Consider the following 19,262-nt stretch of genomic DNA (forward strand, 5'->3'; position numbering starts at 1 on the left):
TTTATTTTTATTTTAATGATAGTCATTTAAAATTAATTTTTATTCACTTTACTTTCATGAATTTAAATAAATAAATATGTTTCTCTTTAAATTCTTTCTATTCTATTACTAATCCATCATAAATAATACGAGAAATTTTATAGTCAAAATTTATAAAATATTTATGTTAAAATTATAATTTAAAAATATTTCCCTATAAGATTACAAAGAACTTCTCTTCTAGAAGGTGATACGTCTTCCACTTCGGCGGTTTCCTTTATATATATATATATATAAGTGCTTAATGGTCACGTGTATGATGAGTTGAATAAAGATAATTATTTACACGTGGTTTGACTCCAACGACCCACAAAGCCCACCAATTTTGAAGATTATTCAAGGCTCAAAAAGTCCAAATTGAGTCCAATTTAATTGGGCTAAATAAGACTGCTCCACCATAACAGCCCATTAGGCCTAATGGGCCTGCTTAGATTTCTTCTCCTCATGCGTATTAATTATTGACTTTTAAATTCTTTTTTGGATACCACGTGTCTTAAATTAATCAGAGGAATTGGGAGGGTAGATTCATGTCTAGTGTGTTGCATTTATTTTTTCTTAGAAATTATAAGATAATTAGATAAAAAGATTAGCCCTCTTTGAAATATAGATAAATATATTATTGAGCCTAATGAGCTTCGTTTCAGCATTTCTTCGATTTAAAATTTTGACTTTAATTCCTACTTATTTTCCCCTGCTCTATTTTGCCTACTAATATAGTTTACAAAAAATCGATAAAACTCCGGAAAGAAAAGAAAGAAGCACTCCAAAACTGGATAGAGAAGTAGTAGATGGATGATGACTTCTTTAAAGTCACACAACCTCCACGGCCGTGCAATGCAGATCGAACGTCAACATGGAAGCCCTGATCTTGGGCGGCCGATCGGTGACGGCCATCGCCGGAACTAGCGGCCCGGGGGTGATCCTCTCCGGCGTGCTGAGCCACTTGGACTGCATGTACTTGTGCTTCCTCCAGGGGCCCATGTGCATCTTGTTATCCTTCATGCACTTCTTCGCGGCGGCGCACACGATCTTCACCACGTTCTTCATCTTCTCCGACTTGCCGACGAACATCTCCGGCAGCCGGCCCACGAGGCTGTTGTACTCCAGAGTCGCCCTCGCCATCTCAAACTCCGCTCGGAAGTTGAGCTCGATCACTACTCTAATCGGGCTTCTCTTCCCGTTCTTGGAATCCACCACCACATCCACATAACTATGCTCACCTGCATCACATAGCGCAATTCACTCATTAATTCCCACGATCGATCGATATAAACTTCCTTTACTATGCGGATAAACTCAGGGATTTATCCGAGTAAATCTATATACCTGAAGGGATATCTGGGGATCTCCGCCACTTGGACTTGCAGATCGCGCTGTTATATCCGGCGTCTCGCAGACGCTGTGCGATGTGGCGCAGAAAGCAATTCCGACATTTCTCCTTCGCCATTCGATTGAGGCAAGAGCAAACCAAGCCCTCGGATTCGATACTCCTCACGGCTTCCTCTGTATCCCTTCTTATTCTGCTCTCCGCCGAGCTATTCCGATCCAGTGCTTCCTATAAATTAAATTAATTGTGATCGTTAGACAGATTTACTCTTTCAGGATAATTAGTACAAGCAAACTTAATTCTTCACGGACTTACTTGGAGGAGCTGGTGTTCCATCTCCCAGAATGCCCTATTCCCCATGGCATTGCTGATCGATTCGTCGCCGTCGCCGTCTTCGTCGTTCCCATCCTCCTGCCTCTGCTCTTCTACTTCCTCGAAGAACCCCAACACCATATCGGACAAGCTCACCCCAGAATTCATCATCTCCCTCCTCCTCCTCGATTTAGTGAGATCGTTAGTGACTTCTTCTCCCTCCCCCAAATTGAAATTTTGAGATGTAGTATTCGATCCGACCCTTTACTATAGATATAAATATATATAGAGCCCGTGGATGGAAATGCCACGTGGCTCGTGGCAAATGGATTTGGCGAGAAGGGTGGGGTCCGCCTCGAATTGGATGAGATGGATAGGGATGAGAGAGAAGCGATGTCAGTTAACAGTGGCACAGCTCGAATCCACGTCAGGTATCCGCGTCCGGTGGCTTTCAATTATTTCTCTTGGGTCCCACCTTGGGTTTTTATATATTCTCCTACTTATCCGGATATCCATTACAGCTCACTTTTATTCGCGAATAATACTCCGAATAGGGAGAAATAAAAAAAACGATGCGGCGGCATTATCTTATTTATTTATTATTATAAAATTAAGAAGAAAAAAGAAATTATGGATGGATAAGATGATACGAGTGTTTTTGGGCATAGTATTATTTTTGTCCAAAAATTGACGCCTTTTAAAGTGAAGCCATCGGTTTAGTACAGGAAGCCTTTACGTTTCATTTATTTATTTATTTATCATTTAAAACATGTTGTTTATATATATTATACATATACAAATATTTTAAGACTCAGCCACAGAAAAATAATAATAGTTTACGTGAAAGATATTTATTTATTTATTTTTAACTTCGATGCTACAGTAGTTTTCGGTGGTCATCAGTGGTACCTCGTCTATGGCACTATTTATTTATTAATTATTCTCCTCTCCTCCTCCCAAGTACCAAGAATTGTGATGGTCTTCTAGCAAATTTATCCCAGGGCTCAGGGCTGGTATCCATCTTCCGAGTTATTCCTTCACACATTTTATTATGCTGGGCTATTTTAGGTAGCTTGTTGTGGATTATTTATCCACAGGATTTCCGTGGATCCTTGTCATCATTTGCATTCTTTTATTATTAAACAACTGTAGTATCAATTCGAACTAGTTTATATCAATTCCAACTTACCTACTAGAGTTCGATTTTAGGATCAATTAGATTTTAAAGATTTATGCTTTTCTTTACATTTCACTTATATTTCGTATAGATCGAAATCAGTAAAAGATATTTAATATTAGTTCATCTATGTCTTTGATTTTCTATAAAAAAAAAGAAGAAGAAAATTTCCTATTGAGGAGATATTTTACATATATATATATATATATATATTTGTGCATATGATATGCCGGTTAACATACTAGAAAGTGCATTCATTCATTATATTATGTTGTCGGATATAACCACCATAAAACAAGACTGCTGTTTTTTATTTTTAAAGAGAATTCCAAGAAGGCATCGATGTGGGGGAAGGCCAGATTCTGATTAGAGCTAACATGTCCTCCATTCCTAGGCCAATGTCACACTTACAAGCAACACTAAGCAAACCAGCCTCCATTATCGTGTGAAATCTAATGCCGTGTCAAACTATTATCAAAAACAGTGGGCTGGCTGGCGGCATTGCCATCAATCAATGTCATGCATATTGTTTAGTACAATGTTAGATGCACATAATCGTCTTCTTCAATCTTCTCATTTACAATACTATCAGTGGGGGGTTTTCTTATCCCCTCAAGTGTCTCAAAGCAAGCAGGACCAGCGCCAGCTCGACCCACCAAGTGACGTGGATCATGCTTTTTAACCTCTATCCAGTTAAGGACATGGATTTTGTCGGAATGGTGGTCCGAGATTAAACTAGTCGAGCTAAGCGAACTAGAATTAGGATTCTTCTCCCCCACCCTGTCTCCCCCCTGTTTTCTCTGATCCAGTGGTAAGCTTTTCTTCATCAGCCCGTTGGTTTGCAATTTGCAGCTTGTGGGTTCGAGAACGTCGTTTCCTCTGGATAAGGATGGATGCAACTTTAGAGCACAGTGGGGTCGTCCACACACCAACTCCAAGGACATGGGATAAGGAGAGATGATTGATCTTGAAATCGATCTTATTTTAATCTCTCGGGATCTTCCCATCTAATCTTAATGTGGGGACTGTCTTTGTGTCCACTTATCTCCAACTCAGAGACAGAGAGAGAGACAGAGAGAGAGAGAGAGAGAGAGAGAGAGAGAGAGAGAGAGAGAGAGCAACAAAAAAAAAATACTAGAAACGAATTGAATAAAAACTCAAAATCGATCTAGTGGAATACAAAAAAGTTCAAAATCATGCATGCATTTACTTGCGTATGTTTGGCATTTATCAGAGTCTAATAAGTAAACAGCCTTTAGGTGACACCAAGAACATGAAGCAACCAAAAAATAATAATTAAGAATAAGAAAATTAGGCATTCGGAAAGATCAACGAAAGCAAGTATAAACTTGAGTAATAGGTTCTTTAGATGCTTGCCAAGAGGAAAAATACGCCAAGCAATGCAACTGATACAAGTAAATCTTTTCTAATTGACTATATGTATATACCACCAAGGCACCAACCAATGATATACATAACCACTCCCTGAATCTTCACTCTCTTTTCCTATTAGTGACATATGTTTGCTGTCACCTCCTAGAATTTTACAAAGGTAAGCGATTGTGTCAAGATTGTCTCACTCCCCATCAAGATCATCATCACAGATGAACCATTAAGATAACATTGTTTTCTAATGGCGCAATCTTAATCATTTGATTTCTCATAATTTACTTCTAATGGAGTCAAACCATCTCCAAGAGCTTGATATTCCCACTAGAATTTGCAGCAACCAAGGTTGAGGATTGTCCCCGCCAACACACACACGAAATGAACTGCGATGGGTCATCAACTTCCTCTCCAGATATAGGGTCTGTGACATGGAATTTGTATGACAAGACAGGCATCGGGAAAGCTTTATGGTAGACAAAAACCTGATGCCAAATACAAAGGTAAGAAGAGAAAAAACTATTATGTAGCATTGCAAGTATGGGAAGTAATAAGTTAGAAGTTAATCAAAATGCTTTGTTTCAGGAGCCTGAACATAAATATTCAAGAACATGCAGTAGTCGAAGATAATATCATAAAAATACAGATGTTTCATATTTATGGGACAGGAATGAGAACCTCTTCTCTGCATGTGGTGCATGAATATCCAATCTTGAAAACAAATATTTTAATCAACCACTCGTGAAAAGTTTATCGACTAAGGCCAATCAAAGCTTCACAATTTCTTATGAGTGTTAAGTGGAGAGGAATCTACCAATGTTGTTTCCTTTAATATAAACTTATAATACCAACTTGACATAGTGGTTGAACTATTCAACATCACAATATGAACTATATTGCTAATAAAACTAAAAATTTTGTTTGCTGGTGGGATCTTCTGCCAGTCACTGTGAGGCCATAGGTAGTAGTTACAATAAAGATGATATAAGAATAAGTGGTCATGTGCTTATCCACATAATACAAGTCGCTCACCTTCTACATGAATCCAGTACCTGATGCTGTTTGCAGTTATTGCGGGAAAAGTGAGGTCAGTTTGGTTGCATCTAATCATATCACTACCTGAGCTTCTCTAGCCATAACCTAATGATTTTAAAGACCACATTCTTACAGGCCATATAAAATTGATAGTACCCTACAGTCAAAAATACTCTTTCTGTAAAACTACTACTTTTCTTACCTTTTATTGCTTTGATTGGTTTTAGAACCTGGTCATTGTCCCCATTTATGGCATATATTAACTTACCTAGCCATCTTGTCCTGAATTTTTTTTTTTGGGGACTAACAATTTGGTTGCTGTTCTTGTTTATGGCTTTTTTATAAATTCTATTAGCCAAAATGTTCATTACATACCTCATTTGTTTCCGAGCCAGTAGCAATATACCCATCAGAAATTGAAAGTCCAACAAAATTCTGGAAATTAGAAAAAGTGAATGAGTTGAAGGAACAAGTAAACAAGATAATAATAAAATAATTGATAAACTAATAGCTCAACAGGAAAGGTTAGTGACATATTGCTAACCATAACATTGAATGGCTGGAAGCATGATTGTCTTACAGCTTAGCAAATTGTTCCAAGGTTCTCATACCTTAATATTTGTATGCCCTGTAAATGTCTGCAGAGGATTCTCTATTACTCTTGCTTGGCTAGACAAGTCCCAGAGCTTCAATGTGTTGTCAGGGGATGCAGACACGATAGTTGATGAATCAAGATACTTAACATAGCTTACAGTCTTTGCATGACCAACTAGCATACAAAGAGGTATTCTCACGTTACGAAGATCATAGCAATACACCTTGTGATCTGCTGAACCAATTATAAGTGAGCGGGCAGAATCAGGCTGGAACTGAACAGAGCAAACATTCGCCTTAGTTCTGATAGTACCAATGCTTCCAGCCTGCAACAATTTGTAGAAACAGATTAAGAGCATCATAAGATTCAATGTTACCTTCATACTGCCAGTTTGATGGTTGTGTTACATGTAGTTTATAAGATGACATACACCAGGTGCAAGAATAGAATTGCCTGATTGATATTCCACAGTTTCACTGAACCATCATCACTTCCACTAGCCAACTTTGTTGGATCTGCAAGTGAAAAGTCCACCGACCACACACGTCTCTCATGCTCCCTCATTTCTAAGATGGCTTTGTTTCTTGTCACATCCCAAACCTAAGATGGCATCAAGTATTATAAAAGAGAAGTGAAGATAAATTTATAATTGAGAAACACAAAATTGCCTACCTGCACAACACCTTCAAAATCACTTGAAGCTATTTGGCTCTTCATATATTTGTTCCAGCAAATACAGCTTAATTTTGACCTATTAGACATCTCAACTACAGGATAGTGAATGTCACGATCTTCATTTAGAATCGTATCACATTCGAAAATTTTTATTTTCTTATTTACACCAGCAGCTGCAAAGAATTCTTTATCTCGATCAAAATCCAAGGAGCATACCAAATTTGATGAATTTAGCAAATCCGTTTGTTTCAGGTCTGCCCTAACTTTCAACTTGCTGAATGATAAATATTTGCACAAGCCCTCAAGAAATGGATTCATCCATCCACTTTGCCTTCTACCACGATGCCCTTCTGTAGAAGTTGCATCATCAACTGAGCTTCCCTCTGTCCCAGCAACTGATCCTTTACCAGTATTAGTAACCGGATAGGAGCTATCTATGGGATTGCTGACTTGATTCATCAACCTGGATCTTGTTGAAAAATAAGCTGCTTCAAGTTTTTTGAAGTTCTTCATTAATCTTGAACTTTTTGACAGTACATTTTCCTGAATCTGCATCTGTGTCTCTGATCTAGATCCTTCAGAAAAACTCTTCTTCTGTTCCTCTATATTAAAAATCTGAAGATCTGGTCTGGAACGCTTTCTAGAACTAAAGCAGGACGGATCTTGTGGAAGTTGATCCAACTTACCGATGACCGAAGATTCATCTTTATCCAACTCAGAACAGAATCCACCCTTCTGCCAGAGGATTGACTGATGGTGGAGAACCTCGCCGATGTCAGAAGTGAGAAAGGAGATGGTATCACACAATGTTTCTGCAATTTCCTGCTTCTTTCTCTGCAGTTGCAAAAGAAATTCCAGCAATAATTCCTGGTCTTGTATCTCCTCTCTTAACCTGATTAAAGCTTTACGCTCTTCCAGGATATCTCTTTGTTGATTGAGGAACTCACTTTGTAACACCTCACTGCCATATTACAAATAAAATAGTCAAACTTATCATTTTCAAGACGCACACAAAGAAAAAGAAGTTAGAGAAGTACATGAATAACATCCCTTCCAAGCAACCCTGTGGCACAAGTAGCTTACCTTACCTAATTATCGGATAAAAGGTATACATCAAGGAACACAATAAATGATGAAGAATAAACTTCAAACAGGCATCCCTAAATCGTGGAATTCTAGTAAGACTAGAACATCCAAACTACAAAGTTGCATGTCGTAGATCATATACCAAACAGAATCAGTAGGTATGTCCTGAAGAAGATTCTCAAATGGCACCTTTAAGTTCTTACTCCAAAAGAGGCAAGAGTTCATAAATAATGTGGCATCACCATAAGCAACATAAGAAAATTATGACTGCTTTTCATAAGCAAATTTTTCCTTCCGTGCAAGCTGAAATTGGAAAACATATTGATTACCCAAGCAAACACATCAATGAGTATAGTAAAAGAAATATTGCAGCAGTAGCATGATAATTTTCTTAATATCTTCCAAGAGAATCACTTATGCTAGAGAATATATCTAGGTAGAGGTGGAGATAGTTCTGACCAGATGGCAGTATATTGATCATGTATAAACTAAACTTTCTTCAATCTAATTTGCATATTTGCCACACCGAAATGCAGATATCAAGAATGTATTTATATTACACACATCAATATCTTCGCTTTCCACCCAATATTTTTAAACTCAACCCTCCTAAAAACTTCTTCCAGTGTACACAGATATAGTTTATCTAAGTTTGTCAATAGTTTATTAGGAGCTAAACATAAACGACGACTCAGGCTTCCAGCCCTTTGTACTCATTTTGTAAACATAAGTGGCGATCGACCATGCTAATGTTAATAACTTCACATAGCGAATCCGATAACAATGCAGTTCACACCTTAAAAGTCAAAACTTTACCCTAAGATCCAATAGTGAGCAAACAATTATGAACATGAGTTAATCCTAACATACCTCATCTTTGGCCGAGTATCCGGTTGAGGGTGCAATAGCCACAGGCAGAAGGAGGCCTCCTTGGACCACTTGAGCAGCAGCTGCGGCGGAAGCACGCGGTGTCTCAAGTTAGCCATGGTCCTCAGCTTCTCCTCCAGAGACTCGAACGTGCAGAACAACTACATACATATTAAACCCTACATTGTCATCAACTAAACCAGTAGCAACAACAACAAGAGCTAGATCCAAATCCTAACCTCAAACAGTACGACACCCAATCTATATATGTCCGACGCGAATGTCCCCGAATCTCCGTTGGCTTCCTCTGGGCTAATATACCAATTGAACTCCATAAGCAATATTTCTCTCAAAGGGAATGACTTGTTTCCTTCCCTTATCACATCAGGGCCCCTTGGAGTCCTCTCCGGCTCCGGTGGGCCTACGCCGCCTTCTTCACACGAATCGGAGCCCGACGTCGAACAGGATGCGGACTCGATGAACGAGACGCGATTGAACGACGACATGACAAAGCAAGAAGGCCGGACGTTGCCGACGACGACGCCCTGGGAATGCGCGAGGCTCACGGCTTCGACGATTTGCCGAAATATATGGAGGTTTTCAAGGAGGTCTACTGATCGGCCTGGTTGATCTAGCCATTGCCGCAAGCTTATCTCCCCGCCGTCTTCCTCGTCCTCGTCTTCCTCTTCCTTTGAGAAGCCAACGGTGTTGTCTTCGGTGTACGAAGCCAAGCGGCCTAATTCCTCCTCGTCCTCTACCTCATCTCCGCCGCCGCCGCTAGAGGCGACGCAAGCGGCGTTGGGAGTCCTGGAAGTGGAGAACCTCTCCCACCCCGATGCGGACTCGGATCCCTCCATCGACCTCTACCCCATTGCCGCCAAACCAACTCAGGATTCTTGATCGATAGCCCAAACCAACCTCCAAGATCGCACCTTTTCCAGAGAAAGCTCACTAAGAGGCATCACTCAACAAGACCCATTAGCCAGAATTCGCCATAGATCACGCAACCGAGCTCCCTCAAAACGTCCGCTTTTTTTTCTTTCTTTCTTTCTTTAATTTTTTTTTCTCGAGTAGTAGCTTCTTACTTGGACCAAAACACCACCAGAAGAGAGAGAAAGAGAGATAGAGAAACAAACAAGAAGGCGGATAAGGATCTGCTTCTCTAACCTTAGAACGGAGCCACACATTCGCTGCTTTAACTGCGCCCGTCGCTTTTTTGTCGCCTTTTAATCTCCCCCATTCGTAGTCGTAGCCACACCATAACCTCACAAAGTCGGTTACCATCCATCTTATACCACCTTATACCAAGTTCCCAACCCCGTGGAATAAGTTTACACGAATACGGCCACGGGAACCACAAATGGCCTCAACCCTACACTGCGACGACTTCCCACTCTGGAAACGAAAGGGAGGAGGACCCAGATCGTCTGCAACCCCGGCTACAGGAAAATTCCTCCACTTCACCACCCCCAGCCTGTGACGTCGCTTACCCAAAAAGGGAAAACTGGAGCTCGGTAAGAATAATGGAGAGAGGGGTGCGTCATGTATATATATATATAGCGTGGTTATTTTATACTAGGGATTGCCATTATTTTAATCGGGCTCTCGCTTTATCGAAGTCGTGTTACGTGGCGCAACGACGTCCACACTGATGGTTCTCCAGGCGTCGAGGATTCTGTGGACCATATTGCACCAAAAGGAATCGCAGTGGCAGGTCACCATTTTTCTATTGCCAATTTGTGAAGGAACCGGAATTGATACTATAATCAATGTAACTGTAAAAGGAAACTGCAAAAAAAATAAAAATCATATCTTTCTAGTGGAAGAGAAGAGAAAGATTGGTACTGTCAACTCTGTCGTCTTTTCTTTATTCTTTTTTGGTCATAGTAGTAATGGAATTCTGGAGTAGGGAAGTTGTTCTTCTGCAGCATAGGGTGCATGAATTTTCCTGCATCAAGTACTCGTCAACATTGAATGGCTCAAGTACTGCTTCAAGTACTTGTCAATAGTAAAACGTTTTACAAGGCTGTGAATTTTAGTTGGGTGGTCTAAACGGGAATTGGGATTCCTATGCTGTAGATTGTTTGGATGGTATGGCGATGGTTTTGAAAAGGTTTTGAACGTGTTATTTATTAAGGTTTTGGAGTTTTGTGCAAGATCCCTTGGCACGGTTGTTTCTTTCACTGAGGTGCAATGAATTAGTATATGTGAGTGATTCACTCAAGAGAAGAGTGTTGTACTTCAATGACGGCCACTAGTCCTCTATTGCCATTTCACAACTATTAGAAAAGAAAATTTTGGTCAGTTGACTAGATCCATGATAAAAAGGAAGTTTACCTATTCAGATGGAAGTCTTATCTTCCTTATGATTAAACAGAGCAACCATTACCTCAAAGTGGAGTCCAAGTACTTGATAAATACTCCATCACCATAGAACCTAGATAATATTGCTAAGTAGTTGATGAGAATTGAGAGGCAAATTATGAGGCATTCCATATTTCCATAAGATTCATCAAAGAAACATTAACTCGCAATTACCACCAAAAGTGGTCTTAAAAGTAGGTGATGATAACACTCCTGGAACATCCAACTACACTCTCATTTCACAGTTTACACAGATTATAATCATTAAACCCTCAAATGTCTGAGTACAAACTATTGAATGATGACAAAGTAAAAAAGAAAAATAAGTTATTGAAGTCCCTGATGGTAACGGTATTGCCAAAGGTTGCCAGCTGCTTCAAATTGTATATATTGTAACCGACATGGCATAGTCAAAGAAGATATTGCATTGAATCTGAACAATTAGACCGAGTTGTTTAAAGGTCTTGTAATACTCAATTGTTATGATTCCAAATGCAGTTCATAGATGCAATACTGAAGAAAAATGGGAACTGGCTTCAACAATAAGTTTTCTTCAATGAAGAAAGACCCGACTATGGTTTTACTTGCTGCTTGACTGCATAATTTATCATGCCTTGCGTAGAAGCAAGCATGGAGACTGTCTGGCTACACTGTAAAGACAAGCAAACAGAGGTGAAGTGGGCATATAATGTTCTCACCAAGAACAAAAAGAAAATCAGAATTCTCAACAAAGAGATATATGGGCCAAACATCACATATTAGCAGGTTAATACATTACCCGTAGGCCAGGTATTGCATCTCAAACAACAAGTCTATTTCTTAGCTCAATCAGCCGAGTCCACTCATTTCACCATTCCAACTTAAAGGCTAACCAGCAAATACCAAGTCCATTTGTTAGCAGGATCAGCAGAGCCTACTCATTAGGCTGGTCCAACTTAGGGTCTGTCCTGCAATTTTTGAAACTAAAGGTTCACACCTTCTGTTTTAGTTAAAGAACAATAGTGACCAATGCAAACAGTGAAGCAGCTTATCCAGAATTTGTTTGATCAGAGAATTACTTTCCTTCAACCCTCAATTTTAAAGAAATATCAACTCTCAACAACCACCCTGTGCACAACAGATCCTCTCCTCCACCCACCCATATCCAATTAGATCTAATTCTGACTTTCCTGATCGTGTCAGGCTCTTGCAGCAGCATTGTTCTAGGCAAGATATACATACAGCATTAAGGTAACACTGCAACAGTTTTATTGATAAGATAATCGGCATGAAGGTATACATGGTACTTTTTTGGCAGCAGTAAAATATGACAACCACAAGTGTGATACATTACTTTGTAATAATAACAAGATATCCTACTGGAGAAAGAAAACAAAATCAGAAGAGAATCTTTGATTTATTAAACTATAAATTCATTGGAACAAAGGAGGCCAGAGTTTAGCATGCCAAGTTAAAATCACCCAAGCCACATGATGTTCAAAATCAATACCGAATTAGGAGCCGACTAGCAATATGTGGAAGTTTAAAATAAACATAACATAGAACTAGCCAAACAAAAGGCAAAAGAAACTACTAACTTTAGGAGTACACCATGCATGGAGATAGAGATAAATGGAAGTTATTTTTAAATGGCATAACTTATTTTTAGTTTACAAGAGGTCTTCGTGTGAGTTGGTGGCTATTGAGTTGTCATTAGCTGAAAGACTTGGTTGATGTAGACGTGATCGGTCCAGAGCAAATACAAAATTATTACACCATGTGTCCAATAGTCTAGATGTTGACAAACTGCTACAGAAGATTCAGCAAATCAAACTTTCTAACTGAGGAGATTTCAGGATTCAAAAAATAACAATGTTTGTATGTCAGCTTGCATTTCTTTACAACCTATCTGCTGCAGTCTTCCCCAGATAAAAGGTCACTTATCTGAGATTGGATGCAGATGCAAGAAGATATTGATTTATCACTGCGTTTAAACTTCACAAAAATTCCTCCATTGCGAAGATCTGAACAGTGGTTCATAAATAAAATACACACTGACCACACTTAAGGACTCCGTATCAAGTTCTTTTAATGCCAACCCTTTGTGCAAATGATCATTCTGCAAAACCTTCCCCTGATAAATTAGTGTTTTGCACCAGAGGGGAGGATCACTAAGACGACAAGTATAACAGTGTTCCAAGAAATTGTCAGAACAAATAAAATAACCTCTAAATGAAATAAAATTTGCCCGTGTGAGCTCTGTTGCTTTCAACAATGGATACTCTATAACTAGCAGAATTAGGTGACCTAGATTGTTGGATTATCAACTTATTTAGGAAACAAAAACACAATTAGGACTACGATGCTGCCCTAATAGACACTCATACTAGATTTCCTGACATATTGAACTAATAATACGCAGTACTTTCACCGAAAGAATTAAAGAACCATTTGACGCAAACTAAATTATGCAAAGGATTTGAAATCCTTACGCAAGAACTGAAGAAATTGATGAAAATAAATAAATAAACAAACTAAAGCAGATCATATAAAGTACGATCTCGTACTTGCGAGTAAAACCGGTGAATGAGAGAGGGGGTGCCGATCAAGCTACTACTCCCTACTCGAGATCAACTTCTCCAGCCAACATGGTCGCCATCGCCGAGCAGATGGAGGGGAAGTAGTACACGAGTTAGGTCTTCCAAGTACCAATCTCAGGCTCGAGCCCAATTGGGCTGGTCCGGATAAGGCTCCACTGTATTGGGCCAGTTCCCCTCTCAGGCCCGAAGCGCAAAAATTTCAAATTATTATTGAATTTTTTTTATTTTTTTATTTTTTTAGCAAAGATGTATCAAACCCAAGGAGAAACTCAAAGAGTGGTAACCAATTAACAACATGATTAGCTTTTTTAAAAAATAGTGAGAAAATCGTAAAATAAAAAAATTAAAGATAAAAGGTAATGAATTTTAAGAGTTGCATGCTGATGCTGCCACCTCTAAGGCCCTACAGTCTTATTGGTAAACACTAAACAGAAGAAGTGTGTACAGTATTTATAAGCATATCAGTGTCGGTACGAAATAATAGATGTTAATAGTATAAGCACTGCAGCTGCTGATGCCATGTTACATCAAAGAAGAAAGCGAGAGAGAGTTAGTGAAGGAGAACTATCATATATTCATTCATATGTGACTGTGAGGAACTACTCATCTTCACAAGGAAGCACAAGAGGCCTTCATTTTCGTGAATAAAATCCTCTATTTATTATATATATATATTAAGGTGAGATCATTAGTTTATTAGATTCATAATCCCAGACTAATTGCCACTTGGAATCAAAGATAGGTAGACTCCATTCGATTTTTAGGATTTTTAATCGCCAGACTTGGAAGCCAACCGCTCACCGGCTATAAGCGGTTAGCCAATAACAACCCATGAAAGTGTTGAGGGCCCGGCCTGCCTAATCACAAGAAAACAAATCATAAATATTACGACCAACAGTAAGTAATAAATAAATAAATAAATAAATAAATAGTTTGTTTAATAAAAAATCTCCTTTCCGGCTTTCTTCCTCCTCTTTTCCCTCCTATATACCACTTGGATCCGGAGGCCTAAAGAGACGAACTCCTCCTCCTCCTCCTCCTCTATTGGCGATCTCCGCCAGAACACTAATCCTAGAATTCCGGCGGCAAAAGGAAGAAGAGCGAGATCCCAATCGAGACGTAGATCTATCCGTAAGAGATTTCACTTTTGTGGACATTTTTAGGAGTTTTTTTTTCTACTGGTTTTTGCGTTAGATCCGATGATTAGAACCGGGAGAATGATCTCGGAGTTCGATCCGGATCGAGAAATTTAGCACCATTTCGTTGCTGGAATGTAGATCTTCCATTTCTGGTGGATTTGGATCTGTGAGGATTTGTAGGGCTTCGATCGTTTCGATTTGGGTTGTTTGTTTCTATTTCTGGGGTTCGTCATACCTTGAATGCGAGGGTTTTGGAAGGAAGAGAGGAGATGAGAGGGTGGCCCGTGGCATGGAAGGGACAATGACTGGGGGGTCATTGGGACTTCGATCTGGGAGTTATGGATCGCTGCAACAGCAGCAGTTGCACAACGGAGTTGCTGCATCGCCGATTCTGTCGCCGCCCCTCTCCGTTCGCAAGCCCAAGATGCTCATTTCAGGGTCGAGAGAGAAGGAGAGGATCTTGCAGAGGATCTGTAAGATTGTTGGAAGGAGAAAGGTTGGAATGCTGCTCTTGCTCATTGCGTGTGCTGCAGTCTTTTGCTCGCTGTTTTCCATTGTGAGAGGTGATTGAAGAACTGAGCAATTACTTCTTAGAGGTTAATAGTAGGTTATCTGTCTGCTTATATGTGCTTATTAAAACAATATCACTCTTTCAAATTTCAGTCACATATTGTTTTACTTTTTAGATGCTGGTGTTCTTTGCTCTCATCTTCTATTTGCATAAGATCTTGATGAATCCTAGTATTCATTTGGCAATCCTAGAATTAGAGATGTAATTTTTGTTCCATTTACTAGTACTGTGTCGGAGTAGTGGCAGTACAATGTGCATGGTACTACGCATCTTGATACTAAATCCTGAATATCATTGTTTTCCCTATCTGTATCTCCTCGCTTATACACAATTGATCAGTGAATGAATTTGCTTTAAATGAGTGATTTACTCCTCTTGCTGAATCCATTCATCTGCTTGACTGTAAGAAGTTTACTGGATTTATCAGTTGCATTTTACTGTATTGTTTGGTGCAGTCCTATATTATTGTGCCTTGGTGATTGTTCTTCTAAGTGGAGTTTCTTGATGGGTATTGGCATGATGTACACTTGCTACCTATAAAATATTGAACTAATAAAGAGATTCTTGATTACCCTCTGCATCATGATGTACACTTGCTACATTATATGTTTACTCATGATGCTCCTAATCTATGAGAGGATACTTTATTAATTGCATTTTGGTGCCAGTCAATTCCCGAAATTGTTATCTAGCTGTGCATGGTTTCCAAAATTTATTATGTTAAGCTTCAAATATTCCACTCTGATTTTGTTTTTCTTGCAATTCAATACCGTACAGTAATGAGTCATTGTAAGCATATGATAATTACATTTATGGCTTGTCTCAGATGAAGTTGCATCAACAGGAGGTGAGACTCACTTGGACTTTTCAGATCATGTCCAGGATTTTGTTAATCCTGACGCAATATTATTCAGTAATAAAAGGCCTCTCTTGATTCCTCAAGAAAAGAACAATTCAAATACAATATTGCATAAAAACCAACGCTTTTCCCCTAGTGACAATGAAATCTGGCCTCCTATTCCAGTTCATCTGCCAATTGCCGCTTTTACAGAACATCCTTGTGCAAATTTCTCATTTTCTCCTCCACCAGCTGATAGGAAACGCACTGGACCACGTCGTAAGTTTGGTCTTTTAAAATGATTGCATTTTTTTTTAATGCCTAAACTTGTGGTTTAATATCTCTCTTCTTTTCCAGCCTGTCTTGTTTGTTATGTCTCTGTAGAGCAGGCAGTGGCCCTAATGCCATCACTGCCATCAGCATCACATGTCCTTAAGAACTTACATTTTGCTACTGAAGATACCTTGGTTGCAAATGAATCAAATGGAGGTTCTATGTTTGGAGGACATCCATCTCTGCAGCAAAGGGACAGGTCTTTTGATATAAAAGAGTCGATGACTGTGCACTGTGGGTATGTTTGTCTAGCTATGTCCTTTGATAATTGAGTATGTGATTGTATGTAGAGTTTGATTGAACTTATGAGTACAGATACATGGATCACCCAACGATGGATCTTGCTGATATCTTAGTAAAAAGATTACATTGTTTTATCAGATTTGTTAAAGGAAAGAAACCTGGTCAAGGGACTGGATTTGACATAGATGATGCTGATCTTGCGGAGATGGCACTGTGCCAAGGAGTAGTTGTAGCGTCTGCTATTTTTGGTACTGAACACTTATGCTGCTGTCATTTTCTTTTGGGTCCAATATGCCTGTGTAGATTTGCTTACTTTTATCTGATTGACCAGGAAATTATGATATAATTCAACAACCAAAAAACATCAGTGAATATGCGAAGAAAAATGCATGCTTCTATATGTTTGTGGATGAAGAAACAGAATTGTCCATAAAGAATTCTAGTTTGTTGGATGGTACTAACAGAATTGGCTTATGGAGATTGGTGGTAGTCCACAACCTCCCTTATGCAGACGCAAGGCGTAATGGAAAGGTGCCTTTTCCATAGCTAGTCTCGTTGCATGTATTTATGAATTTTTTATTCATGTATTGTGATAGTAATAAGTTTATGTTATGCAGGTTCCAAAACTTCTGCTCCATAGACTTTTCCCCAATGTGAGATACTCTATTTGGGTTGATGGCAAACTTGAGCTAGTTGTTGATCCCTATCAAATTCTTGAGCGGTATATTTCATGTGAAGAGTTGGCTTCCCTTTTTCTTACTAGCACTTATTGATCATTTCGCTGTTTCATAAAGTAGGCATAAGGGAATAATCTAGTCATATCTTGCTGAGCCAAAACACACATTAGTTATAAACTGTTAGAGCAATTATCCAATGAGGTGATAAACCATTATACCCTTCTTATCCTGTCAAATGTTGCAAATAAGCAGTGGGGAATAGGTATTTTAGGTATATAGCCAGGTTATCCCAGGATAACCAATGATATGGTTCTAGGTTATTGTCAAGATTCAGTATTTCCTAGTTATTTAGATGGTTATATAAAGATTTTGCTTGAGTTTAAAAATTATTGCCCTTTGATAACATCTGAGCATAATGTAGTTATATTTAGAGCAATTACTTGCAATCTGCTTATTCTTGCATATACTAGAAGCTAATAAAGATAAATATTGCGCAGATGTATGTAGCATATAACATACATTAATAAATATGTTATCCAATAGTAGCATGTACTAGTGATTATTGTCTTGAGTTACTGTGGTTTTATTTAGCTGAACTAGCATTTAACCATGTCCTTTTTTTTCTTCTTCTATTTTACCCTTCTGAAAAGACAATCTTCGTTATATCTTAGATTCTTGTGGAGGAAGAAAGTCACATTTGCAATCTCGAGGCATTACAGACGCTTTGATGTTTTTGAAGAAGCAGAGGCTAATAAAGCTGCTGGAAAATATGACAATGCCTCAATTGATTACCAAATAGAATTTTACAAGAAAGAGGGCTTGACTCATTATTCGCCGGCCAAACTTCCTATTACAAGTGGTAGCTTGCTCTTTCTGTTTTTCCCAATTTGAGATACAACCGCAATGATAGCTTGCCCCTTGCATTCCTGAGGACATGAGTTCAATTTATGGAAACAACATCTTCTAAAGAGTAAAGAGGACATACCTCTTTAGCTACAGATGTTCTAAACTTCTGCTTTTATGGCATGCAGATGTTCCCGAAGGTTGTGTGATCATCAGAGAACATATCCCCATTACCAATCTCTTCACATGTCTCTGGTTCAATGAAGTTGATCGTTTTACCTCCAGGGACCAAATCAGTTTCAGCACTGTAAGGGACAAAATAATGTCTAGAGTCAATTGGACCGCAGACATGTTTATGGATTGTGAAAGGCGCAACTTTGTTGTTCAGGTATTCCATCTATGGTGTAGCTTCTCTTTATTCTAAAGCCTTCTCATATGCTCAAATATTTTTAGAAAGAAGCATATATCGTTTGAAGAAGGAAGCCTGTTGTTTAGGTGAAATTGCACGTTTCTCCATTCTTTACCCTGACGATCTGGCTGTGTGCAGGCATACCACAGAGACTTGCTAGAGCAAAGGCTTGCCTCTTTAAGTAACAAGCCACCACCACCACCTCCATTGGCGATACGAGAATCACCTCGGAAATTGATTCCAGGAACCCCAGTAAATGGGCAGGGAACTCCTCCATCAAAGAAGGTGCCCGTGAGGCGTGGAAAGGACAGGAAATCGGGTTCAAGACGCCATCGCCCTAAATCTTCCACTGGAAGGGATAGCAATTCATTATGATTTGTTGCCATTTTTTTAAAAAAAAACTTTGAGCTGCATTTATTGCTCGCCCATGGATTTGAACAAGCTTTACGAATTACTCCGCATAGTTGAAAGGCTATATATATTTTTTTCCTTAGAAGTTGTTGATAGCCATTCATTTTTGTTGTAAATAACCAATTCGAGATAAATAGCATTTGATTCGGGGGTACTTATTTTGAAGATAATCTTTCTAGACTAGTGGAGCTCTCCGTGTTCTCTCGCTCAGAGAAATGCACCGTCTGAGTGATGTTACTTCTGAGTCATCTGGCTCGAGAGAAGAGAAATCAGTGCTGCCAAGGGCTTTCTTTTTTGTTTTGGGATTTCTAGTGACAATTATTTTTAAATATTATAGTCGTCAATACATGCTTTGT

The 19,262-nt window shown here is 39.0% G+C and overlaps 3 protein-coding genes and 2 long non-coding RNA genes across 9 annotated transcripts; 2 read left to right on the forward strand and 3 right to left on the reverse strand.

Moving 5' to 3' along the window:
- Positions 1–634: 634 nt before the first annotated feature.
- Positions 635–1,930, reverse strand: LOC140788121 (uncharacterized). The gene is made up of 3 exons (XM_073137250.1): positions 1,682–1,930; positions 1,366–1,594; positions 635–1,259 (listed from the first exon to the last, which is right to left on the reverse strand). Exons 1-3 carry the CDS (start codon positions 1,847–1,849, stop codon positions 850–852), a joined length of 807 nt encoding a protein of 268 aa, XP_072993351.1. The 5' UTR covers positions 1,850–1,930; the 3' UTR covers positions 635–849.
- A 2,332-nt stretch (positions 1,931–4,262) lies between these two features.
- Positions 4,263–9,586, reverse strand: LOC140789506 (protein SPA1-RELATED 4-like). Of its 4 annotated transcripts, none has more exons than XR_012109199.1 (7): positions 8,739–9,586; positions 8,503–8,660; positions 6,544–7,507; positions 6,302–6,471; positions 5,888–6,196; positions 5,652–5,711; positions 4,263–4,726 (listed from the first exon to the last, which is right to left on the reverse strand). XR_012109199.1 is itself a non-coding variant. In XM_073139223.1 (7 exons), the coding sequence occupies exons 1-7, from the start codon at positions 9,354–9,356 to the stop codon at positions 4,538–4,540; spliced, it is 2,445 nt and encodes an 814-aa protein (XP_072995324.1). In that variant the 5' UTR covers positions 9,357–9,586; the 3' UTR covers positions 4,263–4,537. The 4 variants fall into 4 exon arrangements, 2 of the variants coding, with proteins under 2 accessions (XP_072995324.1, XP_072995326.1); XR_012109200.1 differs by having other exon boundaries at positions 5,888–6,145; positions 6,248–6,471; XM_073139223.1 differs by having other exon boundaries at positions 6,325–6,471.
- A 299-nt stretch (positions 9,587–9,885) lies between these two features.
- On the forward strand, positions 9,886–10,318 carry LOC140789507 (uncharacterized). The gene is made up of 2 exons (XR_012109201.1): positions 9,886–10,013; positions 10,119–10,318. It is a non-coding gene; the product is annotated as an uncharacterized lncRNA (long non-coding RNA).
- Positions 10,319–11,007: 689 nt separating this feature from the next.
- Positions 11,008–13,558, reverse strand: LOC140787943 (uncharacterized). The gene is made up of 3 exons (XR_012108936.1): positions 13,410–13,558; positions 11,642–11,810; positions 11,008–11,513 (listed from the first exon to the last, which is right to left on the reverse strand). It is a non-coding gene; the product is annotated as an uncharacterized lncRNA (long non-coding RNA).
- Positions 13,559–14,438: 880 nt separating this feature from the next.
- Positions 14,439–19,076, forward strand: LOC140788970 (probable hexosyltransferase MUCI70). 2 transcript variants are annotated; one of them, XM_073138528.1, is made up of 10 exons: positions 14,458–15,144; positions 15,979–15,999; positions 16,177–16,269; positions 16,348–16,561; positions 16,705–16,814; positions 16,898–17,097; positions 17,184–17,287; positions 17,915–18,102; positions 18,275–18,474; positions 18,634–19,076. In XM_073138528.1, the coding sequence occupies exons 1-10, from the start codon at positions 14,871–14,873 to the stop codon at positions 18,868–18,870; spliced, it is 1,641 nt and encodes a 546-aa protein (XP_072994629.1). In that variant the 5' UTR covers positions 14,458–14,870; the 3' UTR covers positions 18,871–19,076. The 2 variants fall into 2 exon arrangements, with proteins under 2 accessions (XP_072994628.1, XP_072994629.1); XM_073138527.1 differs by having other exon boundaries at positions 14,439–15,144; positions 15,979–16,269.
- Positions 19,077–19,262: the final 186 nt, after the last annotated feature.

This window comes from Typha latifolia, chromosome 5, assembly GCF_019914945.1.
Source record: "Typha latifolia isolate L0001 chromosome 5, TyphaL0001v2, whole genome shotgun sequence".
NCBI classification, from domain to species: domain Eukaryota; kingdom Viridiplantae; phylum Streptophyta; class Magnoliopsida; order Poales; family Typhaceae; genus Typha; species Typha latifolia.

Coding starts and splice junctions, on each gene's coding strand:
- LOC140788121 (XM_073137250.1), bottom strand. CDS start 1,849: ATGATGAATTCTGGGGTGAGCTTGTCCGATATGGTGTTGGGGTTCTTC. Junction 1,595..1,681: donor TGGAACACCAGCTCCTCCAA/GTAAGTCCGTGA, acceptor TTTAATTTATAG/GAAGCACTGGATCGGAATAG. Junction 1,260..1,365: donor ATCCCCAGATATCCCTTCAG/GTATATAGATTT, acceptor TATGTGATGCAG/GTGAGCATAGTTATGTGGAT.
- LOC140789506 (XM_073139223.1), bottom strand. CDS start 9,356: ATGGAGGGATCCGAGTCCGCATCGGGGTGGGAGAGGTTCTCCACTTCC. Junction 7,508..8,502: donor GATACTCGGCCAAAGATGAG/GTATGTTAGGAT, acceptor GTAATATGGCAG/TGAGGTGTTACAAAGTGAGT. Junction 5,712..5,887: donor CAGGGCATACAAATATTAAG/GTATGAGAACCT, acceptor TCTAATTTCCAG/AATTTTGTTGGACTTTCAAT.
- LOC140788970 (XM_073138527.1), top strand. CDS start 14,871: ATGGAAGGGACAATGACTGGGGGGTCATTGGGACTTCGATCTGGGAGT. Junction 16,815..16,897: donor TGTAGCGTCTGCTATTTTTG/GTACTGAACACT, acceptor CTGATTGACCAG/GAAATTATGATATAATTCAA. Junction 17,098..17,183: donor ACGCAAGGCGTAATGGAAAG/GTGCCTTTTCCA, acceptor TATGTTATGCAG/GTTCCAAAACTTCTGCTCCA.